Here is a 20,988-nt window from a genome sequence, read left to right as displayed (position 1 = left end):
ATCCCAGAAATTCAACACAAGAACAGAACATTAAAAGCCATCAGAGAAAATCAATAGATCACCTATAAAGGAAAACACATCAAAATCATGACAGACTTCTCAGCACAAACCATCAAATCAAGAAGATCTTGGAGCAAAGTATTTCAAGCCCTGAAAAAAAATAACCTGAAACCCAGATTGATGCACCTTGCAAAACTATCTCTCAAATTAATGGAGAAACATGATGCTTCCATACAAAAAGGAACTGGAGGAGTTCATGACCAACAATCCAACTGTACAAAAAATACTGAAAGACATGCTAGAGAGAGAGAAAAAGACCACAATTTCAAGAAGAGCAACAGAGGAGGCTCACTGAATGGGCAGACAGTCAGTGAAGGGGAAAAGTAGACAACCAACAGCAGAAAAATAGCATGGCAGAGATGAGGCAGAGAAGGTTGGCCACAATCACTAACATGGATAGTCTCGATACACTAATAAAAAGAAACACAGACAGTGGATCAGGAGATAGGGTCCATCAAGATGCTCTACATAGGAAATATATTTAAACTGAAAGAAGGTTTATGGACTGAAAGTCAACAATGAGAAAATAATGCTCTATGTGACAGGGAACCAGAAAAAAGTGGAGGTAGCTCATCCATCAGCTGCAGATCGGTTGTAAAGACATAACACTATTATACAATGGAGAACTACTCAGCTATAGAGAAGGAAAACCTTGAGGCTCTTGTAGGAAAATGGATGCAACTTGAGACCAAGCTCAGGAGTAAAAAGGTTCAGAATCACTTAGGTAAATAGCGGGTTGCCTCCCCAATCTAAAAACTAAAGGAGTCAGTGGGATATAAAATGTACAATGCACCCTGAGAAAGTGGAAGGGGAGGAAATGTCTAAATAGGGAAGGCAGAGGACATTGGTAATCTTGTATCATGATTTGAAATCCATATTGCTTTCATCACTCTGTTTAGTTTGGTTATATTCTGCTCCAGTTTGTCTACTTATACTAGATTTGAGGGCACAGACAGCTATTCCAAAGATAGCAGGATATACTACAGTAGCCACTTTTAATTTCCTATTAACTTAATTTGAAACCTGTTTTGCCTTTATTGCCTTGTTTCGACTGATTTTATTTGAATCTGTCTTGTTCAATTGCCATCTTGTCTTGACTGATTTTATTTGAATCTGTTATGTTTGATAGTATCAAGTCTGAGAGTATAGGCAACTACTCTGAGGACGTAAGATTCACTACAATACCCATTCTGGTTTGACTGTTACCCTCTTTTGAAGTCCTATGTCTCCAATGTTTTGTTTTTATTGATTTTGTTCTGTACTGCTATATTCAATTGTATTGTACCTGATGATATGGAAAATTCTATTGAAGATAACAAGAGACATCATGGTAACCATTGTAGATCACCTTGTATTGTGGTTTTAAATCACATACTATGTCCTTTTTGTTTTGAATGACCCCATTTTGTTTCTTGGGTTTTTTTCTCATTTGGTTTTATTCTTTTCAAAATAATAATTAAAAAAATAACTTTATAGAATTTGGATAACAATGTGAGATCGCTGGGGAAAAGCATTAAAAAAAAAGAGTTGAAAAAGGAAAGTGAAAACCACTCAGAATTAACATGTTTAATATCTGGGTGGCCATTGTTCCAGTCACCTCCCTAAACATTCAAAGCACACAGTTAGAGTTACTCATGTCACATAATGAGATCAAGGTCATACTTCAGATAGTAATAGAATATACATCACCAAACATCAGCATAAAGATTTTCCCAAGCCAGTAAGTGTACATTTACTGTTTTATCATTTTATTTTAAAAAACTTAACGTTCTGCTAAAATTTGTCACATCATTCCTATTCTTGTGTTTTCACACATACACAAAAGTACTGCTTTAAAGTGTGCACTAAATCTAGAATTCTATTCCTCTATGGGATATACTCTGACAGAGCAGGGAAAGCAGGCATTCACATCAGATATTAAGTGATAGCCTGTATTGTGCCAGTTACTATTTCTTTGTCTTCAAGTGATCCTTCAGCATCATTTGCAAGAAGGAGCAGAGATGAGGGCTTGTATAAAAAGTGCTGCTTGGCAGGATGGCATATGCTGCAATTCGGCACTCAGGAGGCTTAGGCTAAGGGTTACCGCAAATTTGAGGCCAGCCTGGGCTACATAGTAAGTTCAAAACAAACCTCAATTACAGAGTGAGACACTGTCTCAAAAAAAAAAAAAATAGTTCTGACACACAGCAAACAAATACTTCTGTCTTTTCAAAACCCTGATCTAAACTTAGGTTTTTAGTTTCATGTGAGAAATGAATCTCATGAGCACAAAAGGTAGGAATATACAACTCGACATGTGCTGGCAGTAAATTTAGATCTTCTCAATACCGTGCTTACAAAACATGAAAATAAGACTCAGAGAAGCTCGGAATTTAGCTTAGTGGCCTTAAACGCCTACCTCGCATATAATATAATAATTACTATTTCATCACATCAAAGAAGAAACTAAAAATATTTAATTATTAATAAACATTGTCAAGTTAACCAAAAAAAGTAGTTAAGGTCTTTAAGATTATGCTTTTGGAAATCAATGCATAATAAATTGAAAGATATAATAATTATTGAACACTGGAACAAACCCTCATATACAAAGAGTAAGTCAACATTAACTTAAGTTGAAGATATAAAAACTGATTCTTGCATTAACCCATAGACCATAGACAGATAACCATAAAAGGAAATACATAAAATCAGAACCACATCTCTGACAAGTAATGCAGGACACAGAGACAGTTGGTGAAGAAACTGCTTCTATCATTCTAGGCAGATTATACCAATTATTACTATGACAAGTGACATTGTAAAACACACAAATCTGGGAATCTCCAAATTATGTTGAAAACTGAACAACATAGTTCTAAATTTACAATGGCCCAAAGAAAAATAATATGGACATTAGAAAATAATTTGAAATGAAGGAAAATGAAAAAATAATACACAAATAATGTCCACATTTGTTTCTCTGATGATGGATTACATATTCTCTTCCTTTTCCAAGTACAAATGAAAACCCTTTGTACTATGTATAAATCAAGCACACAATGACTCTTAGAAAGTGGAGAGGAGACTGTCAGGCATGGAGCCCAGAGATTGACAAGAATGAGTTCCCAGAATTTTCCTTTTTGCCTCATTTTTCTCATTTGGAGTTCAAGAACCTGACAATCCGCAAGCACCAGTAGGCGCTGCAATGGTTTGAACGTGCTCCCTGCAAAACTCAGGTGTTAAAACTTAGTGGCCAGTGTGACAGCATGACGAGGTGGGAGTTTGGAGATGCTGCGAAGGGGATTAAGGCCCTGACAAAACAGGCTTCATTCATTCTGTCTTCTGCTACTGCCAAACAGTGTCCTCGTCCCCAGGGGTTTTGATATCACTTCCAGGGGTCATCTTGAAAGCAGACAGCAGTCTCACCAGACAATGAGCCTGCCAGGACTCTGATCCTGGACTTCTCAGCAGCCAGAATTTTCTTTTCCTTCAGCTAAGCCTTTACTGTGGGAGTTTGTCCAGGAGATGGGCTGGTTTGGAGTCTGTTGCTATTACAATTCCCAGACCAGGAGTTTGTTACTGCTATAGACACCAGGGATTTCAAATTACTCTCATGGTACCATGTCTTTCGCTTGATTTTGAGTCTTCTCTTTGTGCTGCTCCCTAGAAAGAAACTGTCTCTAAGTCACCCAGTGTAGACTGGGGTGCAGAGAATGGGCCTGGTACTGAAAAACAAAACCTCATCCAGCCCTAGTCTACTGTGACATCTTTATTCACAGCTCATTAGTGCAGTAATTGCAGGGGCGGGAGGCTTTTGTCTTAGGCAGGTGCAGTGAATGTGGGTCTTACAGATGTGACCTCACAGGTGGTCCTGTCCCTTGTTCAGGAACACAGCTGTTTTTCAAATGTATTCTTTTTCTGTGTATTCTCTTCTGTTAGCTGTACTGAGTACTCACCAATGTTTTCAAACTATAGCTTTGATTCTTTCCCCCCACAGATCATGATATTTTTTCATTAGGGGAGGCTGGGACATGGGTTTAGTGTGGTGTGGACTGTGTTGCTGTTCCCTCCCTACTCACAAGGAAAGCACTGTTTAGACACTTCTTCACCAAGACAGCCTGTGACCCAAGGGCCTTTGCATCTCACACTAAGCACACTCTCAGCCGTTAGCAGTTCATTGAAATTTTCTAGTTTAATCTTCCTACTGGTTAATATATCATTTGCAGTATGTTATCTCAGTTGATTGAGTTTTGCCCAATTTCTCTCTCCAGGCACCCACTCCTCTCAGAATGTTTTGTTCACTGTTTGTTTTGTAACCTCAGTTTTTTGAAGGGTTCAAGAAAATGCATTAATTTAAGAGTCTGTCCAGCTGGGTTGTCTTTTCTTTTGTGTGTGGTAGAGATGAAAGTGTTCTCTTTCTGGCTTTCTTCATCTCCAAACAATAGCTCTTTCACACTGGAAAGACTGGCCCTTCTTCTATGACTTGTTTACAAATATTTTCTTCCAGTTTCAGCTGTCTTTTGATTTTGCTGACGGAGAACTCGGGCCTAGGCTCTCCCCTTGTGCTTTCTTCTGCTTGGTCAAACTACTATTTCTCTGGCGGCCCTGCATGGCACAGTGTGTTCCTTTTCCTAAGAAACATAAGTAATGTTTGACCTACCCATGCCACCACTCAGTCAACCTGGTAAAAATCAGACCTGGGCACAGAATAACTCTATGATTCTATTTGTATAAAATTCCATGAAACGTGAACTGAACTACAGTGACAGGAAGTATACTGGTAGTTTACTGGGGATGGGACGTGGGCAGAGGAGAGGAGGGAGACGAGATTACCATGGAGCACAAGGGAACTCCTGGTGGGATAGTCAGGACCATGTCTACATGGTGTTATGCCTTCAGTGGTGGGCACTGGGGCCAAATCGTATCAAACTGTATACCTCATATGCGACCAATTACTATAAGCCAATTATAGTTCACTAAAGCACTACAAGTGTTATTTGTCTCGTGTATCACTCACCTCTGGGTAAAGATGGAATCGTTTCACTGTATTAATTACAAGGGGATATTCAGTAAGTCTGTCATTCATAATCATCCACAGGCCTTCCAAAAACGAAGGTGCTTCAACAATAGTCTTGAAATAAGAATAATAAAGTCCCTTTATAGAAAAAGTAAGAAAGCACATATGGTCAATATAAACAAAACCTTAAAATACTTTATTTCATTTAAATTCTGTACTAGTACATGTTAGTATATAGAATGGATTTGTTTGGGAGCTTTGTACATGCATATAATATATTTTGATCATTTTCAACCCCACTTACATCCTTTGCTTTTCCACCCCTGTCCTAGTGATGTCCTTCCTTATCCCCAAAAGTCTACCTCCTGCTTTCCTGCCGACTCTCCTTTATTTATTTAATTTCTCAAGTAGAAAACACGAGATATTTAACTTTCTGTGTCTGGCTAATTTCACTTCACATGATGATTTCTAATTCTATTTATTCTTTCTACAAATGACAAGATTTCATTCGTCTTAATCAATGAGTAAAAAAATTTTTATAACTTTTTAGAACATATTTTTCTGAAAAAAATAGAGATTAATAACAAGAATCCTGGGTTGGGGATTTAGCTCAGCAGCACAAGTGCCTACCTAGCAAGCACACAGTCATGAGTTTGATCCCAGGTATCACAAAAAAAAAAAAAAAAATCCTAATTATTTCTCCATTTGCATTAAAAATTAAAAATTATACTCTACATTCATTCTTTTTTCGAGCTCAGCATCTTCTACATTCATTCTTGTTTCATTTCACTATTTTTTACACCCAGAAGTATTTTTTATCTTGAATTATACAAAATCAAAATTCTAAGTATTACTATTTGTAAGATCCACTAATACTGCATTTTTAATACCACGATTGTATAACAGCCTTTAAAAACCAGAGTTTACTCAATTCTGTCAACATACCGTTTACTTTATGTCTACTGACTACAACTACAAAGTTTTAAGCACAAACAGTACAGCCACATTCATTCTTGACAGGATTTAGGTGTCTGATAAAATCTGGCCACTGGGCAGCATCCAGTATTGCTTTCATTCATCAAAGAAAATATTTTCCCAAATACACTGGAGGAGGTATTTTGAATTAAAGGAAACAGGTCATGTTATGTTAAAATATAAAACCCTATATTTTTTCACTTAGTGGGCACTGGAGCCAGTGCACACACTCCAATCAAACATCTGTCCCACGTGACATATTTCACTGAGGATCTACAAGGTCAAGGTCCTTGCGCTTGCTTTTCTTTGCTTTCCCCCTTTCCTGTATTTTTTCCTCAGTGCTGCAGATGGGACCAGGGCCGTGAGGACATTAGGCACCTGGTCTGGTCTACCACCTTCCCCTTCCCTGTCGCTGGCCTCGGCCCTGTCTCTGCCTGGGGCGCATCCATCCTGTCAGGGTTCTGTCCATGGTGGCCTGGAAGTTTTCTAGCTTTCTATGTGTCCATCTCCATTTTCTCGTCATCTTTTCCATCTTTAACCACACACTGCATTTTCTCCTGGCAGCGCTTGGGAGCCACCAGCTGCTATCCTGCACATTTCTCACTCAGACACCACACTCTACTCTGAGAATACTTTTAAGTGGTTGAGCTCTTCCAGGGCATTGTCTTCTCTTTCCAGAGCCCATCTTCAGACAAACTCCCAAGTACACAAGCTGCAGCAGGTCCTGTGAACCAGAAGTCCACTATTTTATTTTTGATAAGCTAAGCATCATTTGTAGCTTCTAAATTGAAGATGTTTGAACTGATGGTTGACAGACTATTTTCCCATAGTTTTGACTGTCAGTTATGAGTTCATAGAGGTTTCTTTAAATGCATGACAAGATAACACAAAACTTATAAATATTGCAAAAACTTGTATACTGGGAAAGAGCAAATGTATAAATATGAGGCATAATCTAAAAATATGATGAATGTTTAAATTTAAAAAACATTTATTAGAGTAAAAGACACATTGTCATGAACCCCTTTCAAAATCCTCCTTCTCACTTCAGACATACTTAGCCCATCACTCTTGCTACTTTCTGGAGTAGTTCTGGAAGTCCTTATTTGTGTCTTCACTTGCCCTGTTGTGGCTGCCTTGATGGCCTGAACTGATTCAAAACATGCACATTTCATGGTGATTTTGACTTTGGCTAAGAGTCAGAAGTTTCGTGGGGCCAGATTCAGTGAACAGAGGGGATGGTTATAATATTTTCATTTAACTGAAATTAAATGTTTTGAATCGATTCAGGACATCAAGGCACCAGGACAGCACAATATTCACAAAAAAGGACTTCTGGAACTGCTTCAGAGAGTAGCAAGTGATGGCGTGTGTTAAATGACATGGGAGGCTAATGGCAATATGTCCCTCACTGTAGTACAGATATAACATGGCCCCCAAAGCCTCATGTGTTTGGAAGATGACTGGATTATGGGACATTATAGCCGATGTGCTGTTGGTGGGCGGAGCCTCCTGGGCAAAGGCAGTCCCCGTGGGCATGGCCTGGAAGGCTGCATCTCCTTCTGGCTCCTCCCTTGCCTCCCTCCGCTTCCTGCTGCCTAAGAGGTAAGTAGCTTTTTCCCTGCCATGACCCTCTACCACACCATCCTGCCTTGGAGCCAGCAGACTAGGGCTGAAAAGATGAGCCAAAATAAACTTTTCCTCTTCTAAATTGTAGGTGTCAGGTATTTGTTGAGAAAAAGGACTTCCATCATAATTTTCAAAAATTTAAACATTCACCATACATTTTGATCGCAACATGTAATTTATTATTCATAACAAGATACTGTTTTGTGCTCGGTACTGTGAGTTGTGCCTCTGCTCGTTTATCTTCTTTCATTTTCATGAAAATCCAGTGTGGTTGGTATTATTTCTAATGACAGCTGGGATGACTCAAATCAGGAAGACAACTGACCAACTATCATACAGAAAAGATGGAACTGCTACCCGACCCAGTGATTTGTCATCAAAGCACAAATGCTGCCACAGTGATCCTCTTTATAATAATTTATATTCTGTCATTGCAAAATATACGTTTGAAATATTCAAATGCCTTACAACTGTTTGCATATCCAGGCCTCCAAAGCATTACAAGGGTGATATAGATAAAAATCAAAGGCAGTGGCTGAAATGTCTAGCATTCTGGAAATTCACGTAGACAGAAAGGAGAAATGTGTGACATCACTCATCAGAAACCTATTTCATTCCTAATAAATATCTACTTTATAGTCTTACTTTTGTTAAAGCACAAATTAAGTCAGGAGAAAGAACTGACCATTTCATTACGAAATGACATCTCCCGTTCCAGAGTTGAGAGGTGAGAAAAACGACGGTCATTTTCAAAAAGTGTTGTTAAGTGTATCCTGGGGAAAAAAATAAACGACATATTATAATAAGAACAGGTTTCAGAATCACTTATGCATAAACAAAATCACAAAGTAAGAAAGCTGTGGAACGCAAAAAAATAAATTTTATAAAAAATATTGAAATCATCAATGCTGTAGTTATTTACAAACAATATGTTTTGGGGCCTATATAATCCAGTACAGAACACACATGAAATTCCTTAACTCTGTTCTTAATTTTATATATATTATATTATATATATTTTATATATATATTTATATATATAATATATAATATAATATATATGGCTCTCCCTTTTCTTCCTTCTTCCCTAGGCCCCTAAATGAGAACACAGGCAGGTTTTTATTTAACAATTGATTCAAATGTACCTGGTCTGGGATACATCTCTGTAACTGCTGAAAAATGCTCCGGATATAATTTTATACAAATTCACTTGAGATTAAATCAGTTTTTAAATAAATGTAGCATCGCATAAAGAATCAAATTTAAATGGCAAAGAACACAGGACTGAAGTGGAAGATATTTTAGTAGTGTAACTCAACAGGGAGAGGCAGTGACAAAAGGGTCATATATGACAAACAAATTAGTTACAGTCAGCAATTATGCTATACTTAATTTATGTAGTGTTTTTCAATGAAGTCAAAAAGAAAGCAAAACTTTGGTTTCCTACTTCATCCCTATTTCCATGTGGGCCATGTGTATCTATAGCAGCTGACAATGCCACCTATAAGCCCAGCAGTAGTGCTGACACCCAGAGTCCCCTGTGGCCACAGGAGCACTGTGCTGGCAGAAGAGGGGCAGACCTCACCCTTCCCAGGAATAGAATCCCTGGAGCTCAGGGGAAATGAGAGCATTCCAGAGGCAAAATATCCTCATTTTCCATACGATTATTACAAATAGATCATTTTATAAAATACAGTGCCTCCACACACACACTGAAGGCTCAGGGCATTTAATTCTGCCCCAATAGGAAGGAACCTTCTGTTCACATCTATTGCTTTTCAATTGACAAGCACTGCAAAAAAACTGTCTTATATCACTAACACATAGTTGCTACCAGTACAAAATAAGGAAATAAACTTAAAATACACTAGAAAAGCTAGATATTTCAAGTAATGCATTCAAGTAATACACACAAATAGTGGTAAATTCTTTGGAAAAGCAAAGGTATTTTAATTCATAGATTACTATTTCCCTAAGGCATCTCTTTTATAAATGCTGCTTCACACATGAGGTTTGTACAATAAAAAGTTACATTTGCACACAGTGTTACTCATACAGAGATTCAATACACAACCAAAAACTGTTTTACAGCATGCAAACTATGATGGCAAATTCTAATCCATTTTTTTAAATTTCAAACTAAAACTAAATCTTACCAATGCAAAATTCCCACAAAGGCAGCTGGAAAAAGAGAAAAAGAAAGTCATTAGAAGCTGCTTTATAAGTTCCTTGAAACCAAGCATTTCACATGCACTTGCTTCCATGTCTAGAGAGCGCACACACAAGCCAGGTGGCCGACTCCTTCTGATCTAAGAGCACAGGGACAACTCTAGGGCCTGCTGTGCACTGTGAATCTTGCTAACCTCTCCCACGCTAAGAGGGACCAGACACAAGCAAAGGGAAAGGCTGGGAAGGTCCCTCCAAGGTCATCTATAAAAGAACATAAAAGGGATGATTCTTACTTTTCTCTGTGTGTGGTGTGGTGGGGTTTGCATTTTTCTCTGTTGTCTATTTGCTTTTATTTTGTATACGATATCAAGACAAGCAGATACATACATTACACTCAACAAGACTTTTAGGAAAAACCCTAGCCCACAGGAGTCACTCTAGAACCCCATTCCTCACTCGCATGCTCATCAGAAGATGGTTAAAGGCTGCAAAGCTCTTCCTCAGCCGAGCACCTAGAGCCCACCTGCACCGCCAGCCCCGAGGAACTGTCAGCTCTCCTGAGCTCTGGGGCCCAGGCACCAAGATGGACAGCACACACCCTGTGCCTGAAGCTGTACAAAGTTGTGAGAAGGATCCACAGAGACACTGCCTCAGTGAGAGGCTTAATAAAGAGCTGCACTCTTTAGGCCGTCTCTGCCACTGGAAAGCTATGTGTTTCCAAGGAGAGCATGGGGCTGAGGGGAGGAAATGGAGGTGCACTGAGTTAAAACTTGTTTTTACGGCTCTTCAGGTTGCTGTAAGCTTTGGGTTAATTTTCAGAGTTTTAGAAACACTGATTTTGATAATTTTCCAAGTATCTATCATTCAGTGTTATGGAGAAATGAATTTACTTAATTATTTAAGAAGTCCCACTTCCTTCTAAAATTTTACAATAGTATTTCATACGATTATCCAAGGTCATCTTACAAACCACCCACTTTAATCTCTGAAAACATTCAAAAGATATTCAGCTTGGATAACAAAATAAATTCAGTTAAAAATAACAGTGTTGAAATTCCCAATCATCTGTCAGCTCTTTCCTCATATGACTGCTGACCCAAGGATCATTTTCAACACCTCTCAGAAGACTTTCTTGCTTTGTATTAGAATGGACAACCTACAGTCCATGATTTGTTTTTCTACTGCCTGTGAACTAAAAATGGTCTAATGTTTTTAAAGGGTTGTGACAATAAATTAAGAAAGATGAATATACAACAGAAACAGTACATGGTGTTCAAGCTTAAATGGTTTACTCACTGGATCTTTAAAAAAAATATTCTTACTACCGAAGAAAAAAATATTTTACTACCATGTTAACACATCTTTAATTGTGGTGGTGCTGGAATCTTAGGGCCTGGTGCATGCTATGCAAATATTCTCAACCCTAGGGTGATACTTTCTAACCAGTACACTCAGAAGTACTCTGAAATTAAAGTTAAAAACTTCTTTCTAAACTCCAAACAGATGCATCTCTGCTGAAGTTTCATTAACTGTAAGAAATACCCAAAACTGTCTCATTTAACTACATTAATATTCTCTTTGTGAAAATTATATATGCAGGCAAAATTCTTACATATGAAACTTACACAGAAAGGATCAAATATGCTACCAAATGTATCGTTCCCAAGATCCTAAAACTTCTATATTTTACAATCTCTCCAACCAACACAAACTGCAAATCCGCAGTGGGGGGTGGATTATTCAGAGTCCATGATGTGATGAAAACCAGTGCTCTGGGCCCTGCTCCCATCTCCCGCAGCTCACTTTAGAACACGATTCAGCTCTTTTCCTTATTAAAACAAACCCAAGAGGAACAAGGTCTCTGGCTTCTTTTAGATTCTCTTTTGTATTTCTCCAAACATTTCTCGGTAGAGTAATCCTAGCTTGTGTGTTCTCCACCACCTCAGAAGAGAAAGCATCTGTCCTCTTTTCACAGCAGTTTCTCAAACAGTGTCTTCCTTATCCTGCCCAAACACTCCAAGACTTTGTTCCTTTAAACCTTTTCTTTCTTGGATCCTCTACCTCACTCCCCCCCCCCCTCCCCTTCAGCCTTCCTTCTCCCCATCCTAAACCCTTCCCGTGAGCCAGCAGCCCTTCCTTCACTCTCCCCTTCAATGACAAGATCCTTGGCCTATGTCTTTCTTATAAAGTTCCATAACCCTCTTAAGTGATCAGCATTTTCATTATCAGAATCAATGGGCTCCCTCCCTCAATTTTTAAGCTTTTCAACTTTCCTGCAGCAACTGATAAAGATTCTTGTATTTTTTCTCTCTAATCTTGTTATACTGATTCTCCTACTTCTATTTTTCTCAATACATTTTACGCACTTAAGCTGGTTTTTCTTTCTGAATTTGCCTAAAGTATATTTCCCTTATGCCCCTTTTGTCTCCATGTTGGTATCCCTTGCCAATGTCGCCCAATGTTACTTTCACTCTTACAATTTCCAAATCCTTAATTTTCAATCCTGAATGAACTTCTTCCTTCCTCCTCCCTGCATTTCTTTTTCTACCTCACCATCCATCCATCTAGTCCTTTCAGCCCTTCTCCATCAACTCTCACCTCTGTCCTGTCCTCTCCATCCCTACTGATACTACCCTCCATTGGCCTGGAGTCTAGTAGTGATTTTTTTCAACCACGCTTCTCTTTCCTTTCTCAATCCACCTCCAGTCCACCTATGAACTTGCTGCCCAGCTCACTGTGAACCACACTTCTGGTCAAGTTATTCTATTTAAAAATCACTCACTGTACTAAATGCCACTGAATTTAAAGTGGATTATATGATTTCATCTCATTAAAAACATTTTCTAAAGAAAAGACCCAATCAGTGCCTTCCAACAGAATAACGTTCAAATGTCCTGCACCCAGCCTTGAATTGGGCTCTCAGGACTGCTCCCAATCTTTTACCCCAATTCCAACTTCCTCCTTGTTCAGAAGCCTTCCTGCAACCTGCCTGCTCTTGTGCCCTGAGAACTGGTGACTTCTACCCTGCAGTTCTGCAAGTCCCTAAAACTGGCACCAGATCCACACATCCAAAGCTAAGTTCCTTCTTACAATTCAATCCAAACTTCTGAAGGTCTTTGCTGATTTTGCTATCTCCTTACCCACTTCCTACCCTTAGTATGAATTCCCTCTTCTGAGCTCCGACAACACTGCGGTGGTCAGGCACTGCTTCACAACAGGCATCAGGCGTCTTCCCTGTGACAGACCTCAGCCCCTGCTGACTCTGTCTGTGGGATGAGATTGTGGGGATAATCACACAGCTGATGGAACCTACACAACTTCTCATGCATGAGCACCACCACAAGTGGGGATTCGTTCTCACACGACACCAGCCAGCCAACACAGGGTGGGAACCAACGATAGTGATTTGCATTAAGAGACATCCATCCACACCGCTGTTCATACCAGCAGCGGCCTGACCAAGGGACTAGCTCTCAGATGGTTTCACTGAGGTAGCAACATTTTTCTCTCTCAAGCTCTATAGAAAATAGGGGCTGTAAAGGGAGGGGGAAAACTTTTCAATGTTCACATTTCAACAAATCTCCAATTTTAGACGTTAAAAGTCTACAGCAAGATCGCAGGACTTGTAAAGAAGTGTCAAGGCCAGGTAGCATACTGTCTGCTCTGACTCTATTTCTATTATAGACCCTAAGTTAAGTGACCACAACACGCTAACCCAGACTCCTATCTCCTCCCCAAAATGCCTTTGATCTTTCACTATTAATGATGTCGACTAGTTAAAACAACACGGATATGTTCAAAATACATTACACACATTGAACCCCCCTTACGTGCATTAAAATTTGCCAAAATGAAACCCTGCATCGCTAAACCTAATACGCACTAATGAAAACTCAGGAAATAATAATTTCTTTTGCTTTATTTTAAATGCAGAGCCACATCAATTCTGTCCATAAGAAGCAGCTGGGCATCTCTAGAAACTGGACGCTGGCTGCCCTGAGTAAGGTAACTTTTGTACAGGGCTGAGCTCTGAGTCCCTGATTCTGCTTTAGGGCTCAGCTCCTCCAGCGCGGCGGGTCCTCCCAGCTCCGTGCAGGCCGCAGCGCCCCCTGCAGGCCCAAGCCCTCCCGCCGCTCACCGAGGCCCAGCGCGGCGCCACAACGGATCCCGAGCTGCAGCAGGACGCGCGCCTTCCGGCCGAGCCGCTCCAGCACGCCGGGCAGGAGCCGCGCGAGGCCGGCCGGGCTCCCACGGGCCTTGTCCACGGACGGCTCGTCCTCCCGCTCGTGCTTCCTAGCCCTGGCGCGGGGACCCGGGGGCGGCTCCGGGCGCGCCTCTGCGCGCTTCTTCCTCCTGCCCCTGACCATTTCCTCACAGTCGCCGACCCGAGCGTCACTCCTGGGCGCAGCCTCACGACTCGCCCGCCGCCGTTACGGCCACCGTTATGGGGAAGGGGTCCCAACGGCCGAGCCCGCCCCTCCCGCGCGCCCCCTCCCAACACGCATGCTCCGTACGTCCCCGCCTGCGCGCCCCCTCCTCAGTGCAAACAATGCAGCTAAGCTACGTAACCAGCAGAGGGCAACAAAGACCTGTAAATCAAAAATTTTAAATGTAATTTTTGAATTCATTTTTTGCCATCTAAAAGAGGCTTTACTAGGATTTTTTGCTACAACATCAGAGGGAGCAGCGTATGGTCTGAAACCTTGAAATTCGCTTTTAAAAGGAAAAAATCTTTTGTAATAAATCAGTTTACTCTTCTTGTAATAAATCAGTTGACTAAATATGAAATGCAAGGAATTTCCAAGCATAATTTCACATAGGAACAATTAAATCGAGCCAGATGTAATGGTGCACACCTGCAATCTCAGCACACTGGAAGGCTGAGGTGGGGGCATTACAAGGTTGAGTCCAGCCTGGGCAAATTAGTGACTTAGACCCTTTATCAGAAATTAAAAAAAAAAAAAAATTTAAACAGGGTCAGGGATGCAGCTTAGTGAGCCCTGGATTCAGTTCCCACTACCACCAAATCAATAAATTGAAATTATCAAAATAATATATTCATCATGGCAAACAGTTTCTCAAATAATAGTGGCTGGGGGCTGGGGATTTAGCTCAGCGGCATAAGCGCCTGCCTTGCAAGCAGGCAGTCGTGAGTTCGATACTCAGTACCGATAAAAAGGAAAAAGACAAAAAACAAAACAAACAATTGTGGCTATTTTAACTAATTCAAGTAATTTGACTATAAGATTTCAACATTTTAACTTTGCACAACACAGATATAAATTACATCTATATCTATCCCGATTATATGGACCAAGGTACATGGATGTAATAATTCAGTGAACACTATTTTTAAAATGTCACAAACTTTCGAGTTATAATTTGATCATTTGAAGTACTAATTCCATTTTCACTGATAATCTGAAGAACTGACGGGGTTTATTTGAGCACTTTGACACTTTGTACTACAGCGCCCTGCCTGGGCTTTTCACAGCCCAAGGAGTTAGCATCAGTGTATTTATCTCTACTCTCTTAGGATCAGGTTTTACCAAAGATGGTGGCAAAATTCTTGAGACTTCCAGTTACATTAACTATCCCTGAGCTGCATTTCAAATCTTTTAGAGCAACTTTATTTAATAATATTATTCATTGCAGTTATACTTCTGAAAGACATTAGCTACAAATTCAAGGATGAAAAAATATTTTTGTATCTCTATTTTGTGCTCCCAAACCAAGATAACTATAGATATTTGCTTTTTTGTTTCTTTGTTTTTGAGACAGGGTCTCAATGTACTTCAGGCTGTCCTTGAACTCACTATGTAGCCCAGCTCACCTTGAACGTGGAGTGATCCTCCTGCCTCAGCTTCCTCCTTGTTGTAACTACGGGTGTGCACCATCACATCTTGCAATATATGCTTCTTGAAGGCTATTTACTCTCTAGGCAATTTCAAATTGGTGTCTTTTTATATGTTTATTAAACAGTTACAGTACATAATGTTTCCACTGTTCCACATGCATAACATCTTAATTCCTCTCTTCATCGCCTTTTCTTTCTCTCTCCCCCTCCATCTCTTGATCCTCTTCCCGTCTGAGAAAAATCTACTTCCTAATACCTTGTGTTTTGGTCTTTGCTTGTAAGAGAGACCATGCAATATTTAACTTTGTGTGTCTAGTTTATTTCGCTAAACATCTGTGGTCTCAAGTTATTTCCATTTTCCTACAATGACTCAGGTTTACGACAGAGTAATGCTCCCCATTGTGTGTAAATATCACATTTTAACCCATTTGTCTGTTGATGGACATACAGACTGCTTCCAGGGTTTAGCTATTATGAAGTGTGCTGTATGAACATGGGCACACACCTAACGCTGTGATAGGATATCTTTTGGGAAGATACCTAGAAGGAGAATAATTAGGTCAAATGGAATTTCTAGTTTGAATTTCTTAAGGCATCTCCATCCTGATTTCCACAGTAGCTGTACTAATTTACATGCTTACCAACAATGTAGAAGGGTTCCTTTTCCCCACAGCCTTGCCAGCATTTGTATTTGATTTCTTGATGGTGGCCATTCTTTCTGGGATAAGATATAATCCTGATAGTGTTTTGATTTACATTTCTTTGATGGCCAGTGATGTTGGTTGTATCTTTATGTATTTATCAGCCATTTATTCCTCTGTGAAATGTCTGTTCACTTCATTTGTCCATTTTTTTATTGTGTCTTATTTTGTGTGGTTTAATTTTTGAGTGCTTTATATATTTTAGATATTAGTCCTTTGAGCAACAGCTGGCAGAAATTTTTCCTTATTCTTTAGGCTATCTTTTCATTCTGTTGGTTGTTTCTTTTTGCTGTGAATTTTTTAAATTTAATATGGTCCCATTCTCTTCATCTGGGTTGTGCTCAGAAAGTCCTTTCTTATGCCTATGACTTCAAGAATTTTACTTATTTTATCATCCAAAAGGTTGTTTCTAACATTTAGTTCTTTGATTCATTTTGATTTTAGTTTAGTAGGTGGTGAGAGATTTATGTGTCTAGATTTAACTTGACACATACACACACACACACACACAGAGCCAATTTTCTCAATGCCATTTATTAAAGAGACTATCTTTCTCTAGTGTATTTTTGGTTCCTTTATCAAAGATCACATAGTCAAATTTATTTAGGCTTGTGTCTGAATCCTCTGTTCTGTTCCACTGATGTACACATCTGTGTTCATGCTAATACCACACTGTTTTTATAACAGTAACTTTGTGACATAACTTCAAGTCCAGGATTGTGATGCCTCTTGCTTTGCTTATATTACTCAGGATTGCACTTGCTATTTTAGGTCTCTCCTGGTTCAATATGAATTTTAGGATTGCTCTTTCCAGTTCTGTGAAAAGTGCTCTTGGTATTTTGGCTTGGATTGAATTAAATCTGTGTGTCCATTTTGGAAGTATGGCCATTTTTATTTTATTGGTTCTGCTTATTCAGGATCAGGGAATATCTTTCCGTGATCTTATGTCCTCTTTGATCTCGTTTTCATATATAGTACTGTAGTTTCCATTTCACTTATTTAGTTAGGTTAATCCTTAAGTATTTAGCTTTTCTTGATATTATTGTGAATATTATATTTTCCCAATTTTTTCTCAGTGGGTTCATTGTTAATGTACAGGAACACTACTGATTTTTGTGTGATTTTGTATCCTGCCAAATTAGTGAATTTAGTCTTTAATTCTAAGTCTTTTGGTGGATTTTCTGAATCTTCTACATACAGGCTATGTCATTTGAAAATAAAGATAATATGACTTAAATCCTTTCAAGTTATTAAATAAGTTGATCCTACTTTTTAAAAAAAGTTGTCTGTCCGCTATGTATATTTAATTAAATACCTCCCCCAATCTAAAACCATGATCTATCTTACATTGATTCACTTTTAAATAGTAAATTTGCTACTATTGAATTGCTTTATACAGGCTTTAAAACTCTAGCTGGATGCAGGTGCTTCTCAGAGGGGCTGATGAAAAAGTACCACACAATGTCTCCTACAGAAAGGTTAAAGGTAGGTGCATTTCACTGTGGCATTTTGCCTGACACTGACTTTTGGCCCACAGGAGACAAAGTTTCTGTGACAACCAGTTGGAATTTCTAAGTTCCAGTATATTTCCTGTGTCTTTGACTTGGATATTGCCTGCTTTAAAACAAAAAGAAATACTCCATCTCTATAAGCCATTCAAGCTCTGGTTGGCCTTGTTTCTCAAGCCTATTTCAGATGAAACAGAGAACCCTTTGACCTTAAACACCATGTAAAATGATGTTTCATTCAAAAGGAGGAACATGATCTATGAATTCACTGGGAGAGTCCTTTTTGCTTACTTGGTGAAACTGAACAATTGCTTTGTACATCCACACAGATTTTCACAGAAGGGTAACTCAGTAACCACTGTTAAATGGTTTAGTTAATGTATAAATACACAGCTACATATGTATGATATATCCCAATCCCCAACAAAATACATTTTTCCATGAAGCCAAAATAATGTTGTATATAAACTTTATTACATTGGGATTCTTTTTTGCTTACTGCCAAATAACCAATATAAGAATTGTTACCTTTAACATTGACAAAAAAATTTCTAATATTTTAAAGAAAATATTTTAGAATATTTTATGGGCAGGTGAATGTAAAAATAGCATGTGTATATTATGTGTTGTAAAACATAATAATTTACATTGACTTAAGATTTATCTTTGATTAGGATGGAGTGATCTAGAAGTATCACTGGACTGGGCTCAGCCTTACTTGGGTTCAGTATGCTTTGGGCATTCTCTAGCTCTCATTAGCTATGAAATAAAGATTTTTTGATTGGGTGTCCTTAATAAAGCCTTGTAAGTTTATTTGATTCTGGTGGGTATGTACACATGTTTAGATAGCTGATCAGGTGGATTATTGAGTCACTCAGCACCCTGTATGAAGCCTTCCTTCCCGCCTCCTGGGTCTCCATATCCTCTGCAGTTTCTCTAGAAGAGTGTCCTTCGTCTAATCATCCAGTTGCTACACACTTCACTATCAACCCCACTGAGCCTCTCTGTGTCTCCCCTGTACCTCTTTAGCCTAACACCAGCCTCCTGGCCTCCCCCACCCTCTCATTCTCTCTGTTTCTGTCTCTCTCCGTGTCTTGTTCCTTCTGGTCTCCACCTCCGATCCTGTTTCTAAGTATGATGAGCTTCATTGTTCCTATTTTCTAATGAATTCTATCTGCTAACAGCCTAAGCGCCCACTGCAGTAAAAGAGGAGGGGAAAACATCCTTAAATAAGCAGTGTTTACATCAAGACTGTTAGAACTTGGTCTGGGGCCATGGAGTCCTGCTTCTATACCGATGCTGACTTGTTTCCAAAAAATAAACATGGAATTTTAACATGCTATCTTCATGTTTGCTACCATCTGTTGAAATCCTTACTAGTGAGGATCCTTACCAGTGACAATTCACAATTCAGTAGCAGAAAAAAGCTTTATATTTCTTAAATAAGGTTGCATACCTGGGTTCATAAAAGGTAATGCAGATACTATGGTTTGCATATAGTTGGTCTGTAAAAGATTCATGTGCAGGAAAGGTAGTGTAACCTTTAAGAGAGGGCCCTGGTGGGAGGTGATCAGGTCAGGGGGCTCCACCATGCTTCGATGTAGACAGAGCCTGCACTAGATGCTGCTTGGACTCTCCAGATACAAAAATCATGAGCCCAACAGACCTCTTCCCTTTGAGAGATACTCAGCCTCAGGTATTTTGTGGTCGCAACACAAAATGGGCTATAATAGATTACTGTTTTAAAACTTTGAATATTTAGAAATATTTGCTTAAGCAGAAGACTGTTAGTTATGCATGCAGACAGGATTGGAATCATGGCTACATCATTTACTACATAGATCTCTGAGCATTTAAAAGCCTCAGTTTTTCACACCTCAAATGGGAATACAATGCTGGCACCCACATCAGAGTTACTGCAAAGATGAAGAGGATTTGTGTACAGTGCATGCACACAGTGATATTTTATGAAATGTAGCAATCATCACCGTCTAGGCTTTGAATGGAAAAAAGGTTACTTATCTACTTTGTTATATTATAGAGTCCGAAGAACCAGCTATGACTTTTCCTAAAAACAAGTAAAGAATAGACAAAAATAAACTAATATAAATTGAGGACTATGTCCCACATAAAGCTATGAAATAGGCAGAAATACCTTCTTCCTACAAATAAAAAGAATTGAGCCAGAGAGAAGATTCTAGGCAGCCTACTTTTCAAATATACAAAATTTACTCTCTGGTAGTCTTCAAAGATGACACCCGGAGCCCTACAGAGCTGAAATACAAGATTTAATATTCTGTCTTTGCAACAGGTGTATCCTGGTGGGTGTGAAGTGATATTTTGTTGTCATTGAAAATAAAAATAATTTTTTCAGAGCATTTTTAAGTTTACAGAAAAAGTGCAGAAATACAGTTGCTGTATGTTCCCTCTCCCAAACTTTGCAGTTCTCCCTATTGTTAACATCTCATATTAATGTGGTAACTTTGCTGTAGTTAATGAGCCAATTTTATGTGTTATTGTTGTTTGAAGTATATAGTTTACAGTACAGTTCATTTTTTGAGTCATTCAGTATTTTGACAAATGCTTAATTTCATATAACAACATACAGTATTATTTAGGAACTGTTTCACTACACTAAAAATTTCTTGTATCATCCATTTATTTCTTCCCCTTACAAGGAAACTCTGTTTCTATACACAGTAGTTTCATTTTTCTGGTGTAATAGGTGGAATCACACAGTACACAGCCCATTCAGGAAGGCTTTTCAGTTAGCAAATTTGCAGTGAAGTTTCCTGTATGTCTTTGTTTGTTTGTTTGAGTCCTGAGCTCTAACCAAGGCCTTGCATGTGCTGGACAAGTGCTCTACCACTGAACCATCCTCCCAGCCCTATACATAAAGAAAGACATTTTTATCAGTGACTAATAATCCATACTATGGGTGACGGGCATAACACAGACTTCTCATCTATTGCTCTGTTGAGGTACATCTTTCTCACTCCCAAGTTTTGGAACTTATAAATAAATCTGCTATAAACATTCATGTGTATGACATAAATTTTCCTCTCATTTGGATAAATACCTGTGAGCACA

General features: G+C 39.0%; 1 protein-coding gene across 6 annotated transcripts in view; it reads right to left on the bottom strand.

Moving 5' to 3' along the window:
* Positions 1 to 14,316, bottom strand: part of LOC100712828 (probable C-mannosyltransferase DPY19L2) — an 85,614-nt gene extending 71,298 nt beyond the window's left edge. For all 6 annotated transcript variants that reach the window (XM_063233973.1, XM_063233976.1, XM_063233974.1 and 3 more), the window contains exons 1-4: positions 13,971 to 14,316; positions 9,820 to 9,844; positions 8,349 to 8,436; positions 5,060 to 5,197 (exon numbers count right to left, since the gene is read on the bottom strand). In XM_063233973.1, coding sequence (XP_063090043.1) covers positions 5,060 to 5,197; positions 8,349 to 8,436; positions 9,820 to 9,844; positions 13,971 to 14,199 — 480 coding nt within the window. In that variant the 5' untranslated portion in view covers positions 14,200 to 14,316. The remainder of the gene's footprint in view (positions 1 to 5,059; positions 5,198 to 8,348; positions 8,437 to 9,819; positions 9,845 to 13,970) is intronic.
* Between the last annotated feature and the right edge of the window lie 6,672 nt (positions 14,317 to 20,988).

The sequence above is a fragment of the Cavia porcellus genome, unplaced genomic scaffold (assembly GCF_034190915.1).
Source record: "Cavia porcellus strain 051 isolate PalLab524CR breed Dunkin Hartley unplaced genomic scaffold, mCavPor4.1 scaffold_23, whole genome shotgun sequence".
Taxonomy (NCBI): Eukaryota; Metazoa; Chordata; class Mammalia; order Rodentia; family Caviidae; genus Cavia; species Cavia porcellus.
The sequence above is the reverse complement of the archived record's forward strand: the minus strand, read 5'-3'. Positions and strand labels throughout refer to the sequence as shown.